This window comes from Myotis yumanensis, unplaced genomic scaffold, assembly GCF_028538775.1.
Source record: "Myotis yumanensis isolate MYYU_CA2020_CCGP unplaced genomic scaffold, mMyoYum1.0.hap1 SCAF_5, whole genome shotgun sequence".
In the NCBI taxonomy this organism is placed as follows: domain Eukaryota; kingdom Metazoa; phylum Chordata; class Mammalia; order Chiroptera; family Vespertilionidae; genus Myotis; species Myotis yumanensis.
Genome location: NW_027223756.1, coordinates 24,788,734 through 24,810,196, shown reverse-complemented (window position 1 = coordinate 24,810,196; position 21,463 = coordinate 24,788,734). Strand labels below are relative to the sequence as shown.

Sequence of the window (21,463 nt, the reverse complement as noted above, 5' to 3'; positions counted from 1 at the left end):
ACACTCTAGTCAGACAAGCTTATGCCTGCCTCAGCTGACACCCAAAGTGTTTGTGAAACTGGACTTCTGAGTTTAAAATCTATTGTGTGTGCACATGAATTTGAGGAGTAAAAGCAAAGCAAGACAAAACATGTAATCATAAAAATAAAGTATGAAAAAGAAGTGAGTAGGATTCTTTTTAATTTGTAAGAACAAAGAGAATACCTTATGTATATTTGACCCATGTTCTTCAATACTGAAAATTTTCAAGCATTACTTTCACACCTCTCTGTGAGAATGAGTTAAAATTCCCACATGTGGACAACTAAACATAGGATCAGAGAGGTGAAGCAACTTGTGCTACATCACAAAGACAGTGGGCTTTGTTGGGCTGGGAGTTCAGAACTGCTTCCATTTGTTGACCTGAGTACAAAGGAGCAATCCCCATTCTCCTACCCACATATTCACACTCCAAGAGCACAGTGGGGACTGAATCATGCATGAAAGTCAGCATTGGTGTCAGGAAGGCCCCTGAATGGCAGGTCACCTGAGGAGAGAGAAGAGAAAAGCAACCAACAAGCCCCCAGAGGCACAGAAACACAAGTGACCTCGGCTTAGGGGTCTGTGTCCAGGGCTGGCTTTTAATTTACAAACACAGGGATATAAACACTCCGAGTGTCTAGCTTTGCTCTTTCTGGGGGGAAAAAAAGAAGATATCAGATCCCACCTTTACCACCACTCAACAGCCTTAGGAATAAAGTTCTAAAGTGAAAATAAAGTCACCTGAAATATTCATGGTGACCTCCGCAGAAGCCACTTATGCAGGCTCAGCTGTGAAGGCTTTATCGGGAAATCAGGCTGACACCGGAAAATATCACCACTTGAATAAAAGGTAAAAGACACTCAGGCATGAGTGGCTCCTACACTTGAAAAGCTATCTAATTAAACGAGGCTTCTTAAAACAAAAAAAAAAAAAAGAAAGAAAAACTTGGAAAAGGCAAAAGCCGGCAGAAAAGAATATAGTCATGCTTCTGAGCATAATGAGTGAGATTACAGAGGAATCACTTGGCTTCCTCACTTCAAAATTGGTGTCCCCTGATTATTTCCAGACAGTAGTCATCGGAAACCAACTGGAACACTACTCATTTCCATGGAAATGTACAGAGCGCTGTCCGTGGTACTACGTGTTGGAAGGAATTAGAACTAAGGTTAATAAAATCCCCCTCTCTGCTATCAAGAGCATAAAACGTACTGTGAGGCCAGAAACCTGTGCGAGTGCAGGTATTCCCCACTCCTCTAAAGCCTGCACTTTGCCACTTCTGATAAAGTGGCAAAGGGTAAAACTTATTGATAAAAGATGGGGATTTGAGTCCAGACTCCACCCCCTGCTAGACCTATGATCTTGAGGAGATCCATTTAGCCCACACGTAACACAGTGCCTAGCACAACGCAGGTATTCAATATGTACTTGTAAAAGGAAGGAAGGCGGGCAAGCAGCCATGCACATATTGGGTGCACTTATCTCTTCAAGACATTGCTCATCAATAAAATGAAAATAATAACGCCTACTTTATGTATCTCACAGGATCAAAATGTACAACCACTGTCTGCCTAAGTAATTACTAGGTTCAGAATGATGGACAGATCAAATACAGACCCATTTGGATTAATCAAACAATATTTACTTATCCAAAGCAAAGATTGGCAAACTATAGTCCACGATAGTCCACAAGCTAAATCCAGCCCATTACCTGTGTTTGTAGGGTTCACAAGATAAGAACGGTCTTTACAAATAAACATTTACAACCAATTTGATAGTAGGAAAAACTAATTTTTTATTCCAGATCAGCTAAATGTTTATCTCCCCCCGTCAAAAAAAAACATTATTCCATTCTTCTAATAATTATATTCTTAGTAGACCTATATTACCAAAAAGTATACTCCATTGCTGTTATCATATTTTTAATAAAATGTGTGCAATTTGGTTTCACTCTTGTTATAAAATACCTACAAAATAGCTCAATTTTGCCTCTTGGCCCACAAAGTCTAACTTCATCTGACTCTTTACAGAAAAAGTTTGCCACTCCTGACCTAAACAACATACAAGAAATCAACTCAAGCAGGGACATGACACCAAAATTATTTTTCTCATCATCCTTATTATTTTTAAGAGTGTAATTTTGTGCAACATGGGGCTTTTTTGAAAATGCATATTTTGCAATACAGCCAGTAAACCTGCCTACTAGGTAACATATGCACAGGTTTTTCAATATTTTGAAAAACCTGCAATAATTTCTGAATGAGTAATGGTCAGACCTTCCAGAATCTCAACTACCTGCTTCATGCCCAGGCTGAAACAGGCTAGGCCAGTCTGGATACGTGCTAATCTGGGCCAGGAGCACATCATAATCTCAGCAGGATGTCTATGGATACAGCTCAGCACCAAACACTCATTCATCCCTCTCAGTCTTCCATACATCATGGTTCAGGCTCATTCTTGAACCTAGGCTTACAAACTAAACACAAAGGTCCAAGGTCCAGAATATCTCTGGGGGTCATAACAATAGTCCTTAGACCAGCGAGTAAACCTGCCTACTAGGTAACATATGCACAAGTCCTGAGTAAATCCTGGGAATAAGTGATTATGCTCATAATTACAATTAAAAACAACAATAATAATATCACAAATAACACACTATAAATAAAATAAATATTAAATAATTCAAAACCACTGCAGAACACCTGCAATAGGCATATGAAGATGCATAAGAGTTAGACTTTGCCCTAGGCAAGAACACAGGACATATGAGTCTCATGTGATATACCATATTGGACTAAAAACTAAATTGCTCTACTTAAAACAGGCTACATAAGAACCTTAAACGCCAAGGTGGCCTCTGAATCACCTTCCTGAAGCTTAGGCTCCCCAGTTATGGAGTTTGAAAACCACAGTAATGAACAACCAGGAGCTCTGGATACCTATGTCTTCTTCATCCCTAATATCAGGACAAAATTACAGCTTTCTCAAAGGTTTGTAAGGAATAAATAAGATAAGTAAAAATTCTTTTTTACAGTGAGTAGCACACAGTAAGCACTCAATAAATATTAGTTATTATCTTTTTAATTAAATAGTTGTCATCATATCATATATACAATAAATATAATTATTCTTTCTAATTATTTCTCTTAATTAGACTATAAGTATTCTCCATATCATCACATACTCTTCATTGGTATATTTTTAATTTAATGGGGCACAAAGAGTATTTTAGTTTTACTTTGATTTGTGTTTAGATAATAACTAGAGGCCCAGTGCACAGATTTGTGCACTGGTGGGGTCCTTCAGCCTGGCCTGTGGACATCGGGCTGAAACCAGTTCTCCGACATCCCCCGAGGGGTCCCAGATTGCGAGAGGGTGCAGGGCGGGCCAAGGGACCCCACTGGTGCATGATTGGGGCCAGGGAAGGGATGCGGGAGGGCTCCAAGGTGTGTCCAGCCCATTTTGCCCAGTCCCACTCAGCCAGACTCCAGCAGCAAGCTAACCTACCAGTCAGAGCATCTGCCCCTGGTGGTTAGTGCACGTCATAGCGACTGGTTTAACTGTCAAATGGTTGGACACTTAGCATACTAGGCTTTTGTTATATAGGATTAGTGAGGGTGATTATTTTGGCATATATTTGTTTATGAACTGTATTTTTTTCTTCATATGCATGTATATGGAGCTTTATTCAAGAGTCCAATGGGAATATCCATGGTTTCTTAAAATTATTAATGTTGGTTCCAAATGAAAACAAGCTTACCTTTTGGGCTCCCTGTCTTAAGAATGTGCTGGCAAAAGTTTCCAAAATGCAGTTGAGAAAGCCAGCCCCTGTGATTGAAATCCTGCCTCTTTGAACGAACTCTGTCCTGCAAAAAACAAAAATATAATCTTTGATGTCATTCTACATTGAGATATTTAAACCACAGAGATTTCCAAAGCCTAATTACCACTTATAATCACCACAAAATTATATCCATAGTAATTCAATAATTGCCTGTTACAACAAAAGGTTTCATTAGAGACTTACAAATTATATAACAGAAGCAACAGTCTTATTCAAACTAGAGAATACTGTTTCAAGTTGCTAGGAGAGTAGATTTTAAAAGTTCTCACCACAAAAAATAAAAAATGTAACTATGGGAGGTGATGGAACCTTAACTAACCTCATTGCCATAATCATTTTGCATTATGTACATATATCAAATCATTACATTGTACATCTTAAACTTATACAATGTTATATGTCAGCTGCATCTCAATAAGGTGGGAAGAAGTGAAAATGTATGGGTGCATTATTCTAACAACTGCAGAACACAGGATTTGTAGTCATGCCTAGTAAATAATTCCATGATAGGATAGTCAATCTTTAAAAAGTTGCTCTACTTGACCCACAATAAATAAATTTAACTAATTCTAAATTATTAATTCTAAATAGAATAATTTCATGCTATAAAATGGCCTTTAAAAATTGAGTCTGAGACAATGATCAGCTGTGCGACCGAGAGTAAATTACTTATTCTCTTACCTCAGTGTCCTCATGAGTAAATTGGGAACAATCCTAGTCTCTTCCAACTACTATGAGAAGTAGATGAGCTCATGCATATCACGGGAACATGGACAGCTCCTGACTTGCAATGAGCATTCATTAAACGTTAACCCCATTACTAAAGAGAGACAGACAGACGGGAAAGTCCGAAGCCTGGAATGACTTCTTACCCTATTTAAATTCTACCAATATTAATGATCTCCAATTCATAAAGCAGACATGTGGATCACACTTGCCGGGGAAGTCAGAAAGATGGCAGAACGGGAAGGCACAGGCCCTCGCTCCTCCTTGGAGACACTGACTGAACAACAATAGAAGGACCCAATTGCCTTTGTAAAAATTCCATAAACCAGTTAAGAGGTTGCAGCACCCGCCCTGTGAGTGCAAAGCCACGCAGAACTGCATCAAAGTGAATAAGAAAGTTGGTTGCATTTACCTGTCATGGCCCCCATCCACCCAGCACAGTGCACACCATCAGGAGAAAACTCCCAGCTCCTGGCTGCTCCATTGGGAGAAAGAAAGAAGAATGAAAGGTACGGCCAACACTGGTTTTACATGGCGGCTGCCCAAGAACTTCTTTCTGTCCCACCAATTCAGAATGCTGAAGGGGAAGGCAGTCCCCTTATGCTTTGGACGCTGGGAGGCTGCTAGAACAAAGGCAGGCATGACGGCTTATTACAGCACCACAGTCTGCAGACAGACACCAGCAAGTGAGTGTCCTATCAGCCAATGCAGGCAGAGCGTTCACCACAGGAAAACCACTAGGACCCAGGCAGAAACAGGGCTAAGGACTCGCTACTTTTCTGAAAGGCCCCAATAGTTAGTTGAGTCTTTTTGATTGTAAAGAAGTCGAATTCTCCCCGTAGGAATGACTGGAGATGGTGGGCATGGGAGCTGTCAGGAGATGAGACAACTGAGGACCACACTGCAAATAGTCTGCTCAGGCTGAGGAGGTAAGACTTTATCCTGGAGGCAACAAGGACTTCTCCTCTAAGGCCACCAAGTAATAGTTACAGAGGAACAGTTACCTGTGCATCACTGACTAAAAGGCTTGTTGTCACTACTTATGCTTTTAGACAATCTCCTCTCCCCCATTTTCAGCACAGTGCCTACCTCAATGAGTTCAAGGAGCATTTGCATATATAAGCACATTTACTGACACTAAGAAAAATGTTCAGAGAAAATTATGGATCCAAAAAGCTGTGATTTTTGTAACAATAGTTGTCTAACTTAATTAATTAGACCTTTTCTCCAATCCCAATAGTTATCTAATAATTAATTAGACCTTCTTTCCAATCCTCTTAAATTAGTAGACTCTACATTTAGATCATACACACAGAAGAACAAAGCCTTCAGAACACAGTCTCTTCTCTCTTTGACTTTGACTCCTTTGACTCTCTCTTCCTCTCTCTCTCTCTCTCTCTCTCACACACACACACACGGAGTTATTCTAGCCAATCCAATATAAATGGTAGGACTACCAGGAGTGGGCAAACTTTTTGACTCGAGGGCCACAATGGGTTCTTAAACTGGACCGGAGGGCCAGAACAAAAGCATGGATGGAGTGTTTGTGTGAACTAATATAAATTCAAAGTAAACATCATTACATAAAAAGGCACGGTCTTTTTTTTTTTTAGTTTTATTCATTTCAAAGGGGCTGGATCCAGCCCGCGGGGCCGTAGTTTGCCCACGGCTGGACTAGACTATAGGCCAGTGATTCCCAAAGTGGGCGCTACCGCCCCCTGGTGGGCGCTGCAGCGATCCAGGGGGGCGGTGATGGCCACAGGTGCATTTGGGGGCGATGAGTAACTGCTATTAAAATTTTAAAAAATTAATTTCCAGGGGCTGAGTAATATTTTTTCTGGAAAGAGGGCGGTAGGCCAAATGAGTTTGGGAACCACTGCTCTAGGCAAATAGTTATAAGCTAGGCAAAGCAGCTTCCACCTCTTAGATTTAAGCCTATTTAAAATGATTTGCTCATGTGACACTAATCTTTCCTGTCTTTATTCCTGATTAGTCAGAGTAGAATTTAACAGTGATTTTAATATTTAAAAATGAAACGTTAAGCAGTCTTACCCTCTTGGGATAGATGCACTCTTCAGTCCTCAAGGCAATTATAGGTGAGGGATTAATAAAAGTGTCTCTCACATCATATTCTAAGCAATATTTCTTTTCACCCATTTTAGGAGAAGTGTGCGCTCAGAAAAGCATGCTCAGGATTTTCCCACATATGGGACAATAACAGGACAGTGAAGCGGGGTCCTGCCCTTGCCATCAACGAGTTTATTCCATTATATTTCAAGATTGCCAGGAAGAAAATGTTGCACTTTCCCTAAATAACTCACTGACAAAGCGCATCAGATACTGTATTTGCTTCTTACTGCACAGAGCTAACCTAAATCCCTCATGTTAGAGAAGCCTCCATGTAAGTTCCTGTGCAGGTTGCACAACAATATACAGTTTAATTTCAGCCCTTTTTGAAGAAGAAGGAGGAGGAGGAGGAGGAGGAGGAGGGGGAAGGGGAGAAGGAAGAGAAGGAGGAGAAAGAGGAGGAGAGGGGAGAAAGAGGAGGAAGAGGAGGAGGAGGAGGAGGGGGAGAAGGATGGATGAATAGATCGATGAATGCATGAACAAATAGACAGCTAGGCCCTGATGATCATTTTTATATAAAAACTAGAGTCCTGGTGCACAAAAATTTGTGCACTTGGGAAGGTCCCTCAGTCCGGCCCGTGCCCTCTTGTAGTCTGGGACCCCTTGGGGGATGACCACCTGCTGGCTTAGGCCCACTCCCTGGGGGGATTGGGCCTAAGCTGGCAGTCAGACATCCCTCTGGCAGCCTGGGAGCCCTCGGGGGATGTCCACTTTCCAGCGGGGAGCAGGCCTAAGCTGCAGTCGGACATCCTTAGCGCTGCTGAGGAGGCGGGAGAGGCTCCCACCACCACCGCTATACTGGCAGCCGTCAGCCTGGCTTGTGGTTGAGCAGAGCTCCCCCTGTGGGAGTGCACTGACCATCAGGGGGCAGCTCCTGCATTGAGCATCTGCCCCCTGGTGGTCAGTGTGTGTCATAGTGACCAGTCATTCCCAGTCATTCTGCTGTTAGGGTCAATTTGCATATTACCCTTTTATTATATAGGAGTGCCTGGCCAGCCTGGGTGAGGGGCTGAGGGCCATTTGCAGGCTGGCTAAGCCCCCAGCGGGGACCCTCACCCCATGAGGGTGTGGCCATCCTGGGTGAGAGGCTGATGGCTGTTTGCAGGCTGGCCACGGCCCCCAGCCACCCAAGCTCCCAGTGGAGGCTGGCTGGAAGCAGGTATCTGGGGTTTGTTTATCTTCTATAATTGAAACTTTGTTGCCATGAGCGGAGGCCACAGCCGACTCAGGGCTGAAGGGAAGCTTGGCTTCCTCCATTGCCCGAGCAAACAAGCCTCCTACTTGCTCCAGCTCCGTGGCTGCCGGCCGCCATCTTGGTTGAATTAATTTGCATATAGTCGCTCTGATTGGCTGGCGGGTGTGGCTTGGGGCATAGCGAAGGTACAGTCAATTAGCATCTTTGTCTTTTATTAGTGTAGATTATTCTTTAAAGGCTCTGTGCTACCAAGAACCATTTTCAACACAGGAGTATGCTAACTTCTGGTTTATCCTTCACTTAAAGTCTCATTAGTCACCTGATGGCTTCCCTTTTCCCACACTATGTAACCTTAGTTCTTTGTGCCTTTTGCCCTAAGACTTTCTCCCATGCCCAAGCTTGCCCTGTTCTGTTCCCCTAAAGAGACATAGGAGATTCAAGTTTTCTTAAACCTGTCTTTTATCTGTTAAGTCTAAAGAAAGGACTGCATCTCCTTTATGATGTAATATACCTAAGTCACACCGACTCTTCAAAAAAATGCATTATAACAGTGTATATTTTCTATCAGACATTATATTACCTTCTAAGGTTGTTACTCTAAAATTTGTTCTATCTCTTACTAAGAAAACTATGGTAAAGAGAAGCCAAAGAACTTGCCGAAGGTCATATAACTTGAAGTCATACACATTCATTTTCTACTGAAACCACAAAACTCCAGTCCTGCTCATACCTCAGTTAATGACACAAGCATCCTCCTAGTCTATGACCTTAGAAATCTCAGCAACATGTTATATGGTTCTTTTTCCAATTGATCCATGCAATCAACTGACAGGTTGTGTTTGTTTTCTTTCTAACATCTCTCAACAGTCAATGTCATTCTCTCCCTTGTGACTGCTAATGGCTGAGTTTCAACAAATAGACAGCTAAAATATTAACAAGAAAATTTATGGGTGAATTATAGGCGTTATTTACTTTGTTCTTCTTACTAATTTTCTATAATAAGTATGTATTACTTGCCAATCACCAAAAATATTAATAACTAGAGGCCCGGCATATGAAATTCGTACACAGGTACAGTCCCTAGACCTGGCCTGCGGTCATGGCCATCTTCCCTGGCTGCCCACAGCCGGCCCCACCCCACACCACCACCCACCCCCGGTTCCCTGTTCACTATCGGGTGATCAATGCCTGATGGCCGGGGAAAGGGACCAAAAGGTTGGCTGTTCCCACCCTCTCACCGGCCCCACCCCCACCACAGGTCACCCTCTATGTATGGGGAACTGGCGGGGCGGGGGCCTTGGCCTGGTGCTACCTGCATCCCCTGCCACCCACCCCCAGTTCCTCATTCACCATCAGGAGATCAGAGCCTGCTGGCCGGGGAAAGAGACCAAGAGGTGGTCATCAGTGCGCCTCATAGTGACTGGACCAGTGGTCGTTCTGCTGTTAGGGTCAATTTGCATATTACCCTTTTATTATATAGAATAAGACCCTGATTATCATTTTTATATAAATAAAAATTATTCTTTAAAGGCTCTGTGCTACCAAGAACCATTTTCCACACAGGACTATGCTAACTTCTGGCTTATTCTTCAGTTAAAGTCTCATTAATTACCTGATGGCTTTCTCTCCCCAGGACCCCCACACTGCCTCCCAATGGGGTCCCTGTCTCCAGCAGGAACTGTACCACCCACACTGCTCAGAGTCAGTGTCCTACACACACACTGATGTCGTCTCTGGCTGTTTACTAAGGTAGAGAATAAAGCCCATGTCCTCAGCTAAGATTCATCCATAGTATTGCATGTAGCTATTGTTTATTCATTTTCATTGCTGCATAGTGTTCTATTGTTTGAAAATTCTCCAAATTATATATCCACTCTACTGAAGATGGACATTTAGAATGGACCCAGTTTGGAGCTATTATCAATGGTGCTATAATGAAAATATATGCATAATACATCCAGGTATATATGTGCACAAGAGTCTCTAGAGCAGCGGTTCTCAACCTGTGGGTCGTGACCCCTTTGGGGGTCGAATGACCCTTTCACAGGGGTCGCCTAAGACCATCAGAAAACACATATATCACTACGGTGTCGGGTGAATTTCCCGCCAAAATATAAGATGGCGGTTCGCATACGCAGGTAGGTATCTTTGTGAACGGCAAACAAACAAATATTTGGTAATACGCAGTTACAATCGGCCCAAGTTTACACGTTTCCCGCACTCCACCGCAAATCTATATGAACCGAGTTAAGAAAGCTCCCGCGGAGTACGCGCAATTCACGCGAGCCGACTTAACTCGTTTCCCACAATCCAAGTGATATAATTACATATTGTTTTTGTGATTAATCACTATGCTTTAAGTATGTTCAATTTGTAACAATGAAAATATATCCTGCATATCAGATATTTACACTACGATTCATAACAGTAGCAAAATTAGTTATGAAGTAGCAACGAAAATAATTTTATGGTTGGGGATCACCACAACATGAGGAACTGTATTAAAGGGTCGCGGCATTAGGAAGGTTGAGAACCACTGCTCTAGAGTATCTAGCAATTAAATATCTTGGCCACAGGACAGGCACACTTTCTTTTTTAATAGATTTATGCCAAATGTTTTTCTGAATGGTTGTACCTGTATTTTTTCTTCTTCATTGCATCAATGCCAATTGCAATGACTAGCATATGGTAGAAAATCAATAATGCATTAGGAACACAAGGATGGAGCAAAGAAGAGAGGGTAGGGGAAAAGAAGGAAAGAAGCAAAAGAAGGGGAGAAAGTGATAGTATATCTCAGTACTTATGTCAGGGGAATTGAACCAAATGTCTTAAGAGTTCCACCTGCTGAAGTCAGTAGGGGACAGCCTTCACCTGGTGAGAGATAAGCCCCACAGTAACCGGACAATTATGTAAAAAGAGGAGGCTCATTCACTCATTCACTGTGGACCAACCGGACATAATTCAACAGGGGACACAATGGAATCACAACAAAGACAGCACAGCTCAAATTTCGAACACCCTTTCGAAAGTGAATGGCAGTTTATACCATCGGTCTCCTACTTTGGGGTCATTTAAAATTCTGGTTCCTTCTGGATTGGGGAAAATAACACAGTTCAGAGGAAATATGTATCAGGAACTAATTCCCAGAGCATGGAATCACCAGCTCCGAATCCTAAATACAGCAGTTTACAGGAAAACAAGAGCTGTTAGTAAGAGCCTGTCCTTGAGGTATTGACTGGTTAGGTGTGGCAAACCTTGCCTAATTGTCTTCACTATGGAATTTAATCAAAGTGTCCGAGGGGAAATGAAGGTTCCACACATATTTATTGTGGTGACATCTCCTGCAGTCTGTGAACTGGTCTGGTAGGAGGTGTCGGGATATTGGTCCCACCGGTGAATGCCTCGCTTCCAGGGCTGGCTTCCAGGATGTGTGATCCATGTGGCCGCACAGGCACAGCTGTCAAAAGGGCTGCCCTCCTATCACTATTTTGAAATTCTTAACCATTTTTGAACAAGGGACTCTGGATTTTCGTTTTGCACTGGGCCCTGGAAATGTAGGTCTGCACAACACTATCAACTGCCATGCCCTGGGGAGTTGTCTGAGATGCTTAAGAATGCATGTGCAGTTTAGCAACATCTAATAAAAGCCTCAAATATACGCAAACCCTTGGACACATAACACCTACCTCTAACAATATTGCCTAAGCAAATAATCTTAGAGGAGGACTTAGGCCAGCCCATAAAGACATTCACCACATCATTATTTATAACAGTAAATCATGTAAATATTGCAAATACCCCCAAATTAGGATAATAAAGCACACTAAAATATTTTATCCAATAAGTACATGTAATCAGCCACAAATAAATCATTTTTTAAAAATGGCATATTTAATAAGAAAAGATGGTCCCAAATGTAATGATCAATTAACGTAAAGTCAGAATACCACATACAGGATGATTTCATGTTGGTAAAAATGAGTAAATAAATTGCTCCAACTATAGTATGCTCCCACAGTGGAATGCTACACAGCAATGGGATAAGAACAAACTATCAGTCCATATAAGATGATGCTCACAGACATGATGCTGAGCAAAAGAAAACTGAAACAACAGAGCACAGAGTGTACGGTTCCGTCCCTGTGAAGAGCAACCCCAGGCAGAACTAATCTATAAGGATGGAGGTCAGAATATGGTTTTCTTTAGGGTCACTGACCAGAAAGAGCACATACCTGAAGAGGGCATGAACATGTTATGTTCTTTTTTCTTATGTGTATTTTGTAACGGTTCTACTATGAACATGGAAGACACGTGAAAAAAAAGAGGAAGCATTCTATTTCAATGTAATGAAGAATACTTAGAGCAAGATTCATCCAATCTTGACCTATGTGAGGGCTGGAGGGTTTTCCTAACTTCAGACATGAGGCCGCTGAGTCATCCCAGAGCAGAGGGGAGAATCAAACAGAACAAGCTAGGAATGACCACTCCTCAGTTCCTCTCACCGCTACAACCCTCTTGAGGTCAGATGCATATTCAATGCAGCAGCCTCCACCTCCAGCACAGAAAATCCCTAAAATGCCTCCAGCAGAGAGCATTCCAGCCATAAATGCAAACCAGGAAACTGAACTCAGCTTGTCAGTTTTATTTTCCATCTCTTTGCTTAGCTACTAATACTAGTCGTGCTTAGAAAGATGGAGAAGGCAGAGCCTTAAACTAACTAGACTGTCATCGGGTTCTGTCTATTGTCTCATGACCTCTAAGTTGTTCTGCATGGGATCCTTGCCTGGTTAATAAAATACTGTAATTTTTTTTGTTAATCCTCACCAAGGATATTTTTTCCATTGATTGAGTGAAAGGAAGGGAGGGAGGGAGAAAAAGAAACATCGATGCAAGAGAGACACATTGATTGATTGCCTCCTGCACACACCCCAACTGGGGATTAAAACCCCAATCCAGATATGCACCCTGGACCAGGAATTGAACCCACGACCCTTTGGTGCACAGGCCAACACTCTAACCACTGAGAAACACCAGCCAGGACTAAAATATAATTTTTAATACTGAAACTTTTTATTTACTACAGATGCAAGAAACTTAAAAAAAAAAAAAGGAAGGAAGGAAGGAAGGAAAGAAGGAAGGAATGGAGGAAAGAAAGGAAGGAAGGGTAAAATGGCATCTGCTCCATAAGAAAACATAACACATTTTGGCATGAATCCAACTCAAGCCTCCCTTCTTCATCCTTACTTCCACTGATTATTCCTCTCTTGCATAAATTCAAGAGGACCCTAATCTGAGTTTTGCTACTTTCTAATAGGGTGTTTCTGCTGAAAAGTGTTCACTGTTTGCTGGAGAGCCAGATGATCAGCTGCTCATGCTTTATGAGATTGGCAGGAATGTTGCACAAAAGGGAGCTCCAAAAGGGCTGCCAGCTAGATGCTTGCTCACCCCGGTGCCCACAGGGTACAGACAGGTGATCCGGGGCTTTCAAACTGAGCTGCTCAACAGATTTACCTGGAGGACTTTTTTTGTTTTATCCTCACTTGAGGATATATATATATATATATATATATATATATATATATTGATTTCAGAGAGGAAGGGAGAGGGAGAGAGAGATAGAAACATCAATGATGAGAGAGAATCATTGATTGGCTGCCTCCTTCACAGCCCCTACTGGGGATAGAGCCCGCAATCTGGGCATGTGCTCCTGACTGGAATCGAACCTGGGACCCTTTAGTCTGAAGGCTGACGCTCTATCTACTGAGCCAAACTGGCTAGGGCTGGAGGACTTTTTTAAGACAGTGATTTCCAGGAGCCAGCCCAAGCCCCCAGGACTAGAATTATCTCCAGGCTTACCCTTCTCCCTGAGCCCTGCATTAATACACAACTCAAAAAAAAAAAAAAAAAAAGGATAGGAGGATGAAAAAATATCCAGAGGCATTCACTAAAATATTTCAAAAGCTCTTACTTGGAAATGGCACAGAATGCTCTCTTGGCTGAACATCATTGTTTCCAGTTCAATCATCACCAGCCTTTGCAATAAAACAGCTTCCTCCATTTTTCAAAGTTAGTACTTTAAGGAATCATCCCACTTTGAACACAGCATTTATATTCACCATTAGTTCCAACAACAACTTTCATTTATCTAGTGCTTTATACCCTCCAAGTGAGGCACATCTCCATTTATTATCTTATTAAACCTTTACATCGCTCTGTGAGGGAGCTCGGCCAGCTTTATCCCTTTTGCCCAGAGTCAAACAGCATGCCAGCATCCAAGCAGCAACACCATTACTAGGTCTCCATATGAATGGTTCCAGATTCCCTCTACATCGAATTTCCTACCAAATCCTATTGGACTTTCCCCAATTGCACTTGCCCCTCCTGCTGGTTCCATCCTTTTTCACGTCCCTCCCTTCGTGCCCACTTTAGCCCATTATCTGTAACTCCTTGAGCAGATGGTCATTCGTCAGTCATTCAACAAATGGCCACGGAGCCTCTAGGAGCCGAGTGCTAGGTATACCTTCAGTGTACAGCAGAATGGGAAAACAGAGACCTGTTACATGAGCACAAACATAAAAGGCAAGCATCTTTTGGAGAGCAGTCTTACTGAGCCAAAAAGAAGGCTCCTGGCCAGATGTCATATTTATACGGAAAAGGCCTGGAAATCCAGGTCAATGTGAGCACAGGGAGTCATTTTTGGGACAAATACAGTGATACTTATTCAGGCTATTAGATAATTATACTCTCAAGCTCTTTATCACCAGGATTAGAGATTAGAAATAATACTGAAGTAAAGTTAACAGAGCCAGAATATTTTCATATCGCAGTGAAAGCAGGTTTGGCAGTCAACTAAAAAGACCAGTGCTAAACACATGACAGTTAACAAAATGTCCAATTTACTCCTGGAAACAAACAAAAAACTTCAGAGTAAGAAAAAAATAGACACACAAGGAAAAATGCCCCAAAATTAGGCCCTTGAAACACGCACATTATACTATTTGTGATTCACCAGATGAAAATTCGAAACTTGGGATGTTTTAATCCAGGAGTTGAAAAACAAAAATTTCTAAATGTTACCTACCTTATTTGTTAGAATGAAGACTATTCATACGAGTAACTTCAATTATAAGGGAAATTCACTGAACTAAGAATAGTTGCTCATCCCATTCATTTAATCTGTGTGTAAAGTTTGACTTTGGCTTGTTTCTTTCACTGTATTTCAGGAGAAATGTCTTTTTGATATTTTACAAAATTGAATCAACATATCAGATGTGATTAATACATACTCTACTAGGCTGAGCACTTTGAAATCTCAGAAATCAGATCTGTAAGCAACAATGGATAACCAGAAACTCTTAAGACATGGGAAGGTGAAGACATTGGCATTAGAATGCTCAATGCTGAGTATGGAAGAATGGTCCTGCTACTCAAAAGCAAAACCCCCAGCTCACAACATCATAAACAGAGTGAGTCTCCACTGATGGTGACAGCTTCAACCTTGCTTCAAGATAAGAGAAACCTTATTACTTATCACAAAAACCCAAACAGCTACGGTGAAAGAGCAACACCCAAGAAAATGCTTTTATAAGATGATTGTCTTTTAGAATTGCATTACTTGGATAAGGTAAATGTCCATTATTAAAGACAGATCAAATGCATATCCATTATATTCCCACACAGTCCAATAAAAACTAACAAAAGAATAAGAAACTAACATATATTTTAAAGAAGGGAAGCAAACCCCAGATCCTAAATGAATAAGCTTATTTCAGAATGTAGGGTTTCAGAGGGCAGAAACCACAACTTTGCCTTCTGAGAAATTAACACATTGTATACGGGAAACGTATTTATACGTTCTACCAGGGTAGTAGAGCGCGGGACACTTATTAATACGTTTTTTTATAGACTAGCGGTAGAATGCGGGTAACGTATAAATACGTAAACTAAAGTTATCGTAATTTTATGGAACGTTGCCATTTGCGCAAAAAATTAGCAAAAATGGCCCACGCCACCTGTTAGCGCGCGATAAAAACTACCCGCAAACAATGTGTTAAAACAATGTACTCCATTCTCCACTAGCAATAGCAAATGCCTGTGTCCTGTTCCACATCTACACTAATAAAAGAAAAACATGCAAATTGGTGTCACTCCGCTACACCCACCAGCCAATCAGGGTGAGTATGCAAATTAACCCAACAAAGATGGCAGTTGATTTGCATATACAGGTGCAGAGCAAAGACTGAAGACAACTGAAGATGACTGAAGACTGAAGACGACTGAAGACTGAAGAGGCTTGGCTTCTCCGCTGCGGCCAGACCAAAGGCCTGGGTCCTGGGTGCCAGAGGAAAACCGGTGCCAGCAGCCAGGGGAAGGAAGGCCTATTGCGCGAATTTTCGTGCAATGGGCCTCTAGTATTAAATAAAGCACATTCCTACAAGGGCTGGCTGTCAATTTTTTATTTTTTTATTTCTATTCTCCAATTTGGGACAAGCGTCCAAGGGAAAGCCGTGCATTGGCCCAACATCTCTGACTCCGGAAACAGGCAGCTCCTCAGAGCTCTGGCAGCTACAGTCACGGCACCGACTAGGAAGAAAACCAGAACACAGGGGATTTGGTCCCTGCTAAATGCTTGCATTAACTCTGGATGTTGTCCCTCCAGTGCTCAAATCTCACGCTGAACCTAAAATGGAAGGGTCCCTCCCCCCGATGCCTCTTGGATTGAGGAGCTCCTATCCCCGAGACGGTGCACTGAAGAAACTCAAAGTCACAACACAGAGCATCTTCCTGCAGCCTAATGGAAAAAATTATAAACAGTAAGATAATACATGCTAAAGATGAGACTCATGTGGATTTTTAAGATTCTGATAATAGCAACAATAAAGGTAGTAATACTAGACAGTAACATTTATTGACTACTCTCATTTGACTGTCACAGCAACCCCCAGAGATAGGGATATATTATCCCCTTCATATTGATGAGGAAACTGAGGCTTAGAGAAGTGGAGTAAATTGTGCAAAGGCATATAATTATAGTTCAGAGGTGGGATTCTACCCAAGATCTAGCCAGTTACTGTGGCATGTTTGAGAACCTATAGAAGTCTAGAGGAGCCAGGTGGGCTGTGTGAATAAAGCAGGCTGCAGACTGTTAGACAACTGAGCCAGGTATAGAAAGACAAGAGACCATGAGGCTGCCTTTGTTTCTGCTAGCTTTCCACCTGGTTCCTATTCCATGGGAGGCCCCTCATGGATAGAGAGATCCCTGTATTCATTTGCATTGGTAAGTTTCTATTGCTTCCAAAGCATGACAAAAACAATGGGCACCGAGGTGAAGAGGGAAAAGGTCTGTAGTACCTCCTCCTCGCTAGTATACTCCAACTATTTTTATCTAGGTGCTCCTCCCTCCCATGCAATCCTTTTGTTTCAGGATATCCCTTCCATTGATTTTTAGAGAGTGGAAGGGAAGGAGAAGGAGAAGGAGAAGGAGAAGGAGAAGGAGAAGGAAAGAGAGAGAGAGAGAGAGAGAGAGAGAGAGAGAGAGAGAGAGAGAAAGAAACATGAAACATCAATTGGTTGCCCCCACATATGCCCTGACCGAGGCCAGGGAGCGAACCTGCAACCGAGATGCATGCCCTTGGCTGGGAATCAAACCCCATGACCCTTCAGTCCACAGGCCAACACTCTAATCACTGAGCCAAACCAGCCAGGGCAAGAATAAATTTTATTATATGTAAATAATATCTCGATAAACCTGAGAACTAAAATTTCTCCTTTAGAGAAACATTCACATATGGCATTTATGAGGATCATATGCCTTACCAATATTGCAGTACTGTTTATAATAAAGAAAACTGGAAACCACCAGAACATCTGTCAAAAAGGAAAAAGCTAAATAGAATACAGTGTAATCATAAGGTGGAAGTTGATACAATAGTTCAAGGGAATATGGCATATATATACGTATATATTTATACGTTATGGATAAAGCTTAGAAACATTCTAATTAAGCAAAAAAGATAAGGGCACAACGGTTCACACAGAATGAAAGCATGTATGTAAAAGCAGATATATGAGACCATACTATGCAGGCTTTGTGAGTACACAGGTAGGTACCTAAAGGGATCTCTTCAAAGTCTAGAAAAATACTCAGCTCAGTGATGACACTCATTGCCTCTGGAGAAGGCAAAGACACCAGGATTGAACAGGGTGGCCAGAAAGGAGGTGAGCTCTGCCGTTTTCCCTCCATAGGGAAATCTACTCATTAAATACCTGTGTGATTAAAAATTAATAATGTGTAATTTATGTGAGAAGTAAACAGAGGTTATAAGTATGAAATCATAGGTGCTTTTTATTAAATTTATTGGGGTGACATTGGTTAATAAGATCATATAGGTTGCAAGTGTACATTATAGCTTTTTAATACATGTGCTCATTTATGCAACCCTGCACCCAACCTACATGTACACAAACACACACACACATACACAAACACACGCAAACACACACAGAGGTGATCTTACCAATTTGGATTTTCCATACTTTCCCGGAAGACAGACTCTTCCTTCATGGATGCATACTGTGTCCACGTAAGGCAGTGACTCTGGATAGCCATGCTTCTTTTCTGGGGATTGAGCCACGATTCCTCTTCTAACTGGATATTGGGTATCTTTAAAATGCTCACCTGTTCAACAGAGGGAGGACAGCTTTCTCAATTTTGGAAGAGCAGGCTACATAAAGACTGCACCCAGAAGTGCTCTCAGTCTTGGATAATTAAGAGGAGAAATGATCCTAATATGTGGCTGTAAGTCCTTGATAATCAAACATACTATGACCTTACTAAGTGCTGGTGAGGATGTGCAAACGGCCCGGGATTTATGCAGGCCGTTCAGTCCTTGGCCTGATTTCCCTAACTGCTAAGCACTAAGCAAATTATCACCCTCCTCCGCGTCTCCTCTAGGGCTGGTTATGGCCTTCTTAAATTGACGGATTCTAACTGGGCCCACAATGGGCTCATGAGCAGGACGATACAGGTAAAATATTTTCTTCATTTTAAACTCTGTCTATGCCTAGGAATGTCTGCTTTCCTAAGTGGAGGAGACATGGAAAACGGCAAAGGCAGAACTGTACAAGTCAGAGGTGTCCTTAAATTATTTAAGAACTGAGATACAACACAAAGTTGAATGCCTTTTTAAATAATAGATTCAAAGCATGTATATAGGTCAAAGGCAGGCAGGGCACGCACTTGGCGGGAAAAGCCAGTAAGAATTTGCTGCACAAATTGCAACACATTTTACCACCTGGAAAATAAAAGAAAGCTCATTTTCATTGTCATATCACCCTTCTTTCCACTAAAGAATGTGACAGAAGTGATAGAAGCCGCCATTTTTCCTGCAGATGGCACAGCGATGTCATTTCCAAGCTCGTGGGCAGGAGCCCAGCTGGGCTCCACGTCACACACAGAATCACTTCCGGGCTGAAACAACCATCTGAGACATTTTTAAAACTGTGAATCAGGATGCTCTCCCCGTATTTCCTAATGATTCTAAAAAGGCTCTTGTCGCTAATTCCTCTACAGTTTGAGCAATGTGATTTAAAATTTCCACTTACCTTTTTTTCCAACAATCACCAGTGTGCTGAAGGATTTCAAGGAGAGAAAACAATTTGCTATCATGAAGATTTCATCATCAACACCATCACTTTACAGAAACATACACAAAAAGGCTTACGGAGAGCACCGAGAACATCTGCTCCCTGAAATGACGGTCCTCCCTGAGAGTGAAACAGAACTGAAGCTTTTACCTCTCCCACTAAAGATCTGACAACATGTCTACCGTCTGCCCACCTCTGATCACTCTTACTTAAGAGTCACAGCTAACCATGGACAGATAAGGAAAGATGGTCACTTGATGTCAAATGTCCAAGGTATCTTTAAAATAAGTGCAGACCAGCTCTATGTCCACTAAGAGTCATCCACAAAAGAGAAAGACACAGAACCAGACAGGAAAAAAACTATCTCCAGGGGCATCTGCCAAAACTGAGGCTGGCCCTGGCTGGTGTGGATCAGTTGGTTGGGGTCATCCCATGCACTGAAAGGTGGCTGGTGAGATTCCAGGTTGGGGCACATGCCCAGGTTGCAGTCTCCTGTAGGGAGCGTGCAGGAGGCAGCCGGTCAATGTTTCGCTCTCACGTTGATGTTTCTCTCTCCCTCCCTCTTCCTTGCTTTCTCTATGAAACCAATAAAAAATCTTTTTTTAAGCATTATTTCTCATGCCTGACCTCAGACTGGTTTCTAAGGCAGTGAAAATGGCTCCAGGCAGCAGGCCCTCAGGGGTTCATGAAAAGGAGGAGGTAAAAACTGAGGCTGGATATAACAGTCCTTTCTTCTCTGAAGGGCTATGAGGCAAGAGAACTGGAAAAGTTCTAAAGCTCCTTTCCATCAGAAAATGCTCTTTTCACGACTATTAGAAAATTACCCAATGTTACACCAAAGCTGCTAACATTTTGAAATGAATTTACCTTCCTTAAAATTTCTGGAACCACATTCCGACAGATTGCAATCCTCTTTCTATAGATGATCCCTGTTGACACATCTAGAAACAGAAAAATTTTACACTCAAAAGAATATTTAAGGAAATGTATGCTTGTCTTATGATCAATAAAACTTTGAATGTCAATCTCCATTTCCTATATGTAGAATTTAAAAAACAAACAAAACATTTAACTCAAAACTTAGGGTCTCTGACCACTTTTCTGGGCCAAATTATTCCAAATACACTTATCTGTGATCATGGAATATGTGTAAACAGCTACTCACAAGTGCACATTCTAAAGAGTCAAGGATAAAAGATCACAAATTGTTCACTGCTGTGAACTGTCAATGTCAACACTCCAATGACAATGGCCAGTGAGCCTCCTGCTCAAATCCAACAAAGAGAATAGTTTAACAAAAAAAAAAAGTGGAGAATCTGATTCTACCATCTTCTGCACCAAACATGTTTTCAAGCCCAGATTTCTGGCTACAAAATTTAAACTTATAATTAATTTTATTCGGCATACCTTTCTCTCAAAGGGGAGCAGACTCCCTGAGACTGGAACTACTGTTTTGGAAGGAAGTTTCCAGAACACCAGGAATGTGAAAAAAAAAAAAGAAAAGAAAAGAAATGAAATGAAAAAAAAGAATGAAACCACTCAATAAATGTGAGTTCAGAAAAAGTTAGAGAAAAAGATAAACTTTGAAGCACTGTCGTTTGCGCTGTGAATTCCTGTGACTAGGCCACACTCCCAGGAGGTTTCTCACGGCTCTGGCTACAGGAGCCCTGAACCTTGGTGCAAACAAGCTTCTGACGGTGCAAACAAGCTTCTGACGGGAAGCTGATGACAGGAGAAGAGACTGATTTGTCTTCTCTGCCGATCAGCACTCCTCCTGCCATCTCATCCAATGTTTGCAGCACACATACTGAAATGGATTAGCCACTCCTACAGGCAAAGATGCCCTGGTCGATGGTGGAAATTATAATTAATGTTCCTTTGCCACTCTGGAATATGCACATTGTTC

General features: G+C 41.9%; 1 protein-coding gene across 3 annotated transcripts in view; it reads right to left on the bottom strand.

Annotated features, from left to right (window-relative positions):
• The window catches only part of PRELID2 (PRELI domain containing 2), a 134,222-nt gene that overhangs the window by 98,714 nt on the left and 14,045 nt on the right, over positions 1 to 21,463 (bottom strand). For all 3 annotated transcript variants that reach the window (XR_011471507.1, XM_070414692.1, XM_070414693.1), the window contains exons 3-5: positions 20,425 to 20,498; positions 18,429 to 18,589; positions 3,780 to 3,885 (exon numbers count right to left, since the gene is read on the bottom strand). Coding sequence is in view for 2 of the 3 variants with exons in the window: in XM_070414692.1 (XP_070270793.1) it covers positions 3,780 to 3,885; positions 18,429 to 18,589; positions 20,425 to 20,498 (341 nt within the window). In the remaining variant the exon portion in view is untranslated. The remainder of the gene's footprint in view (positions 1 to 3,779; positions 3,886 to 18,428; positions 18,590 to 20,424; positions 20,499 to 21,463) is intronic.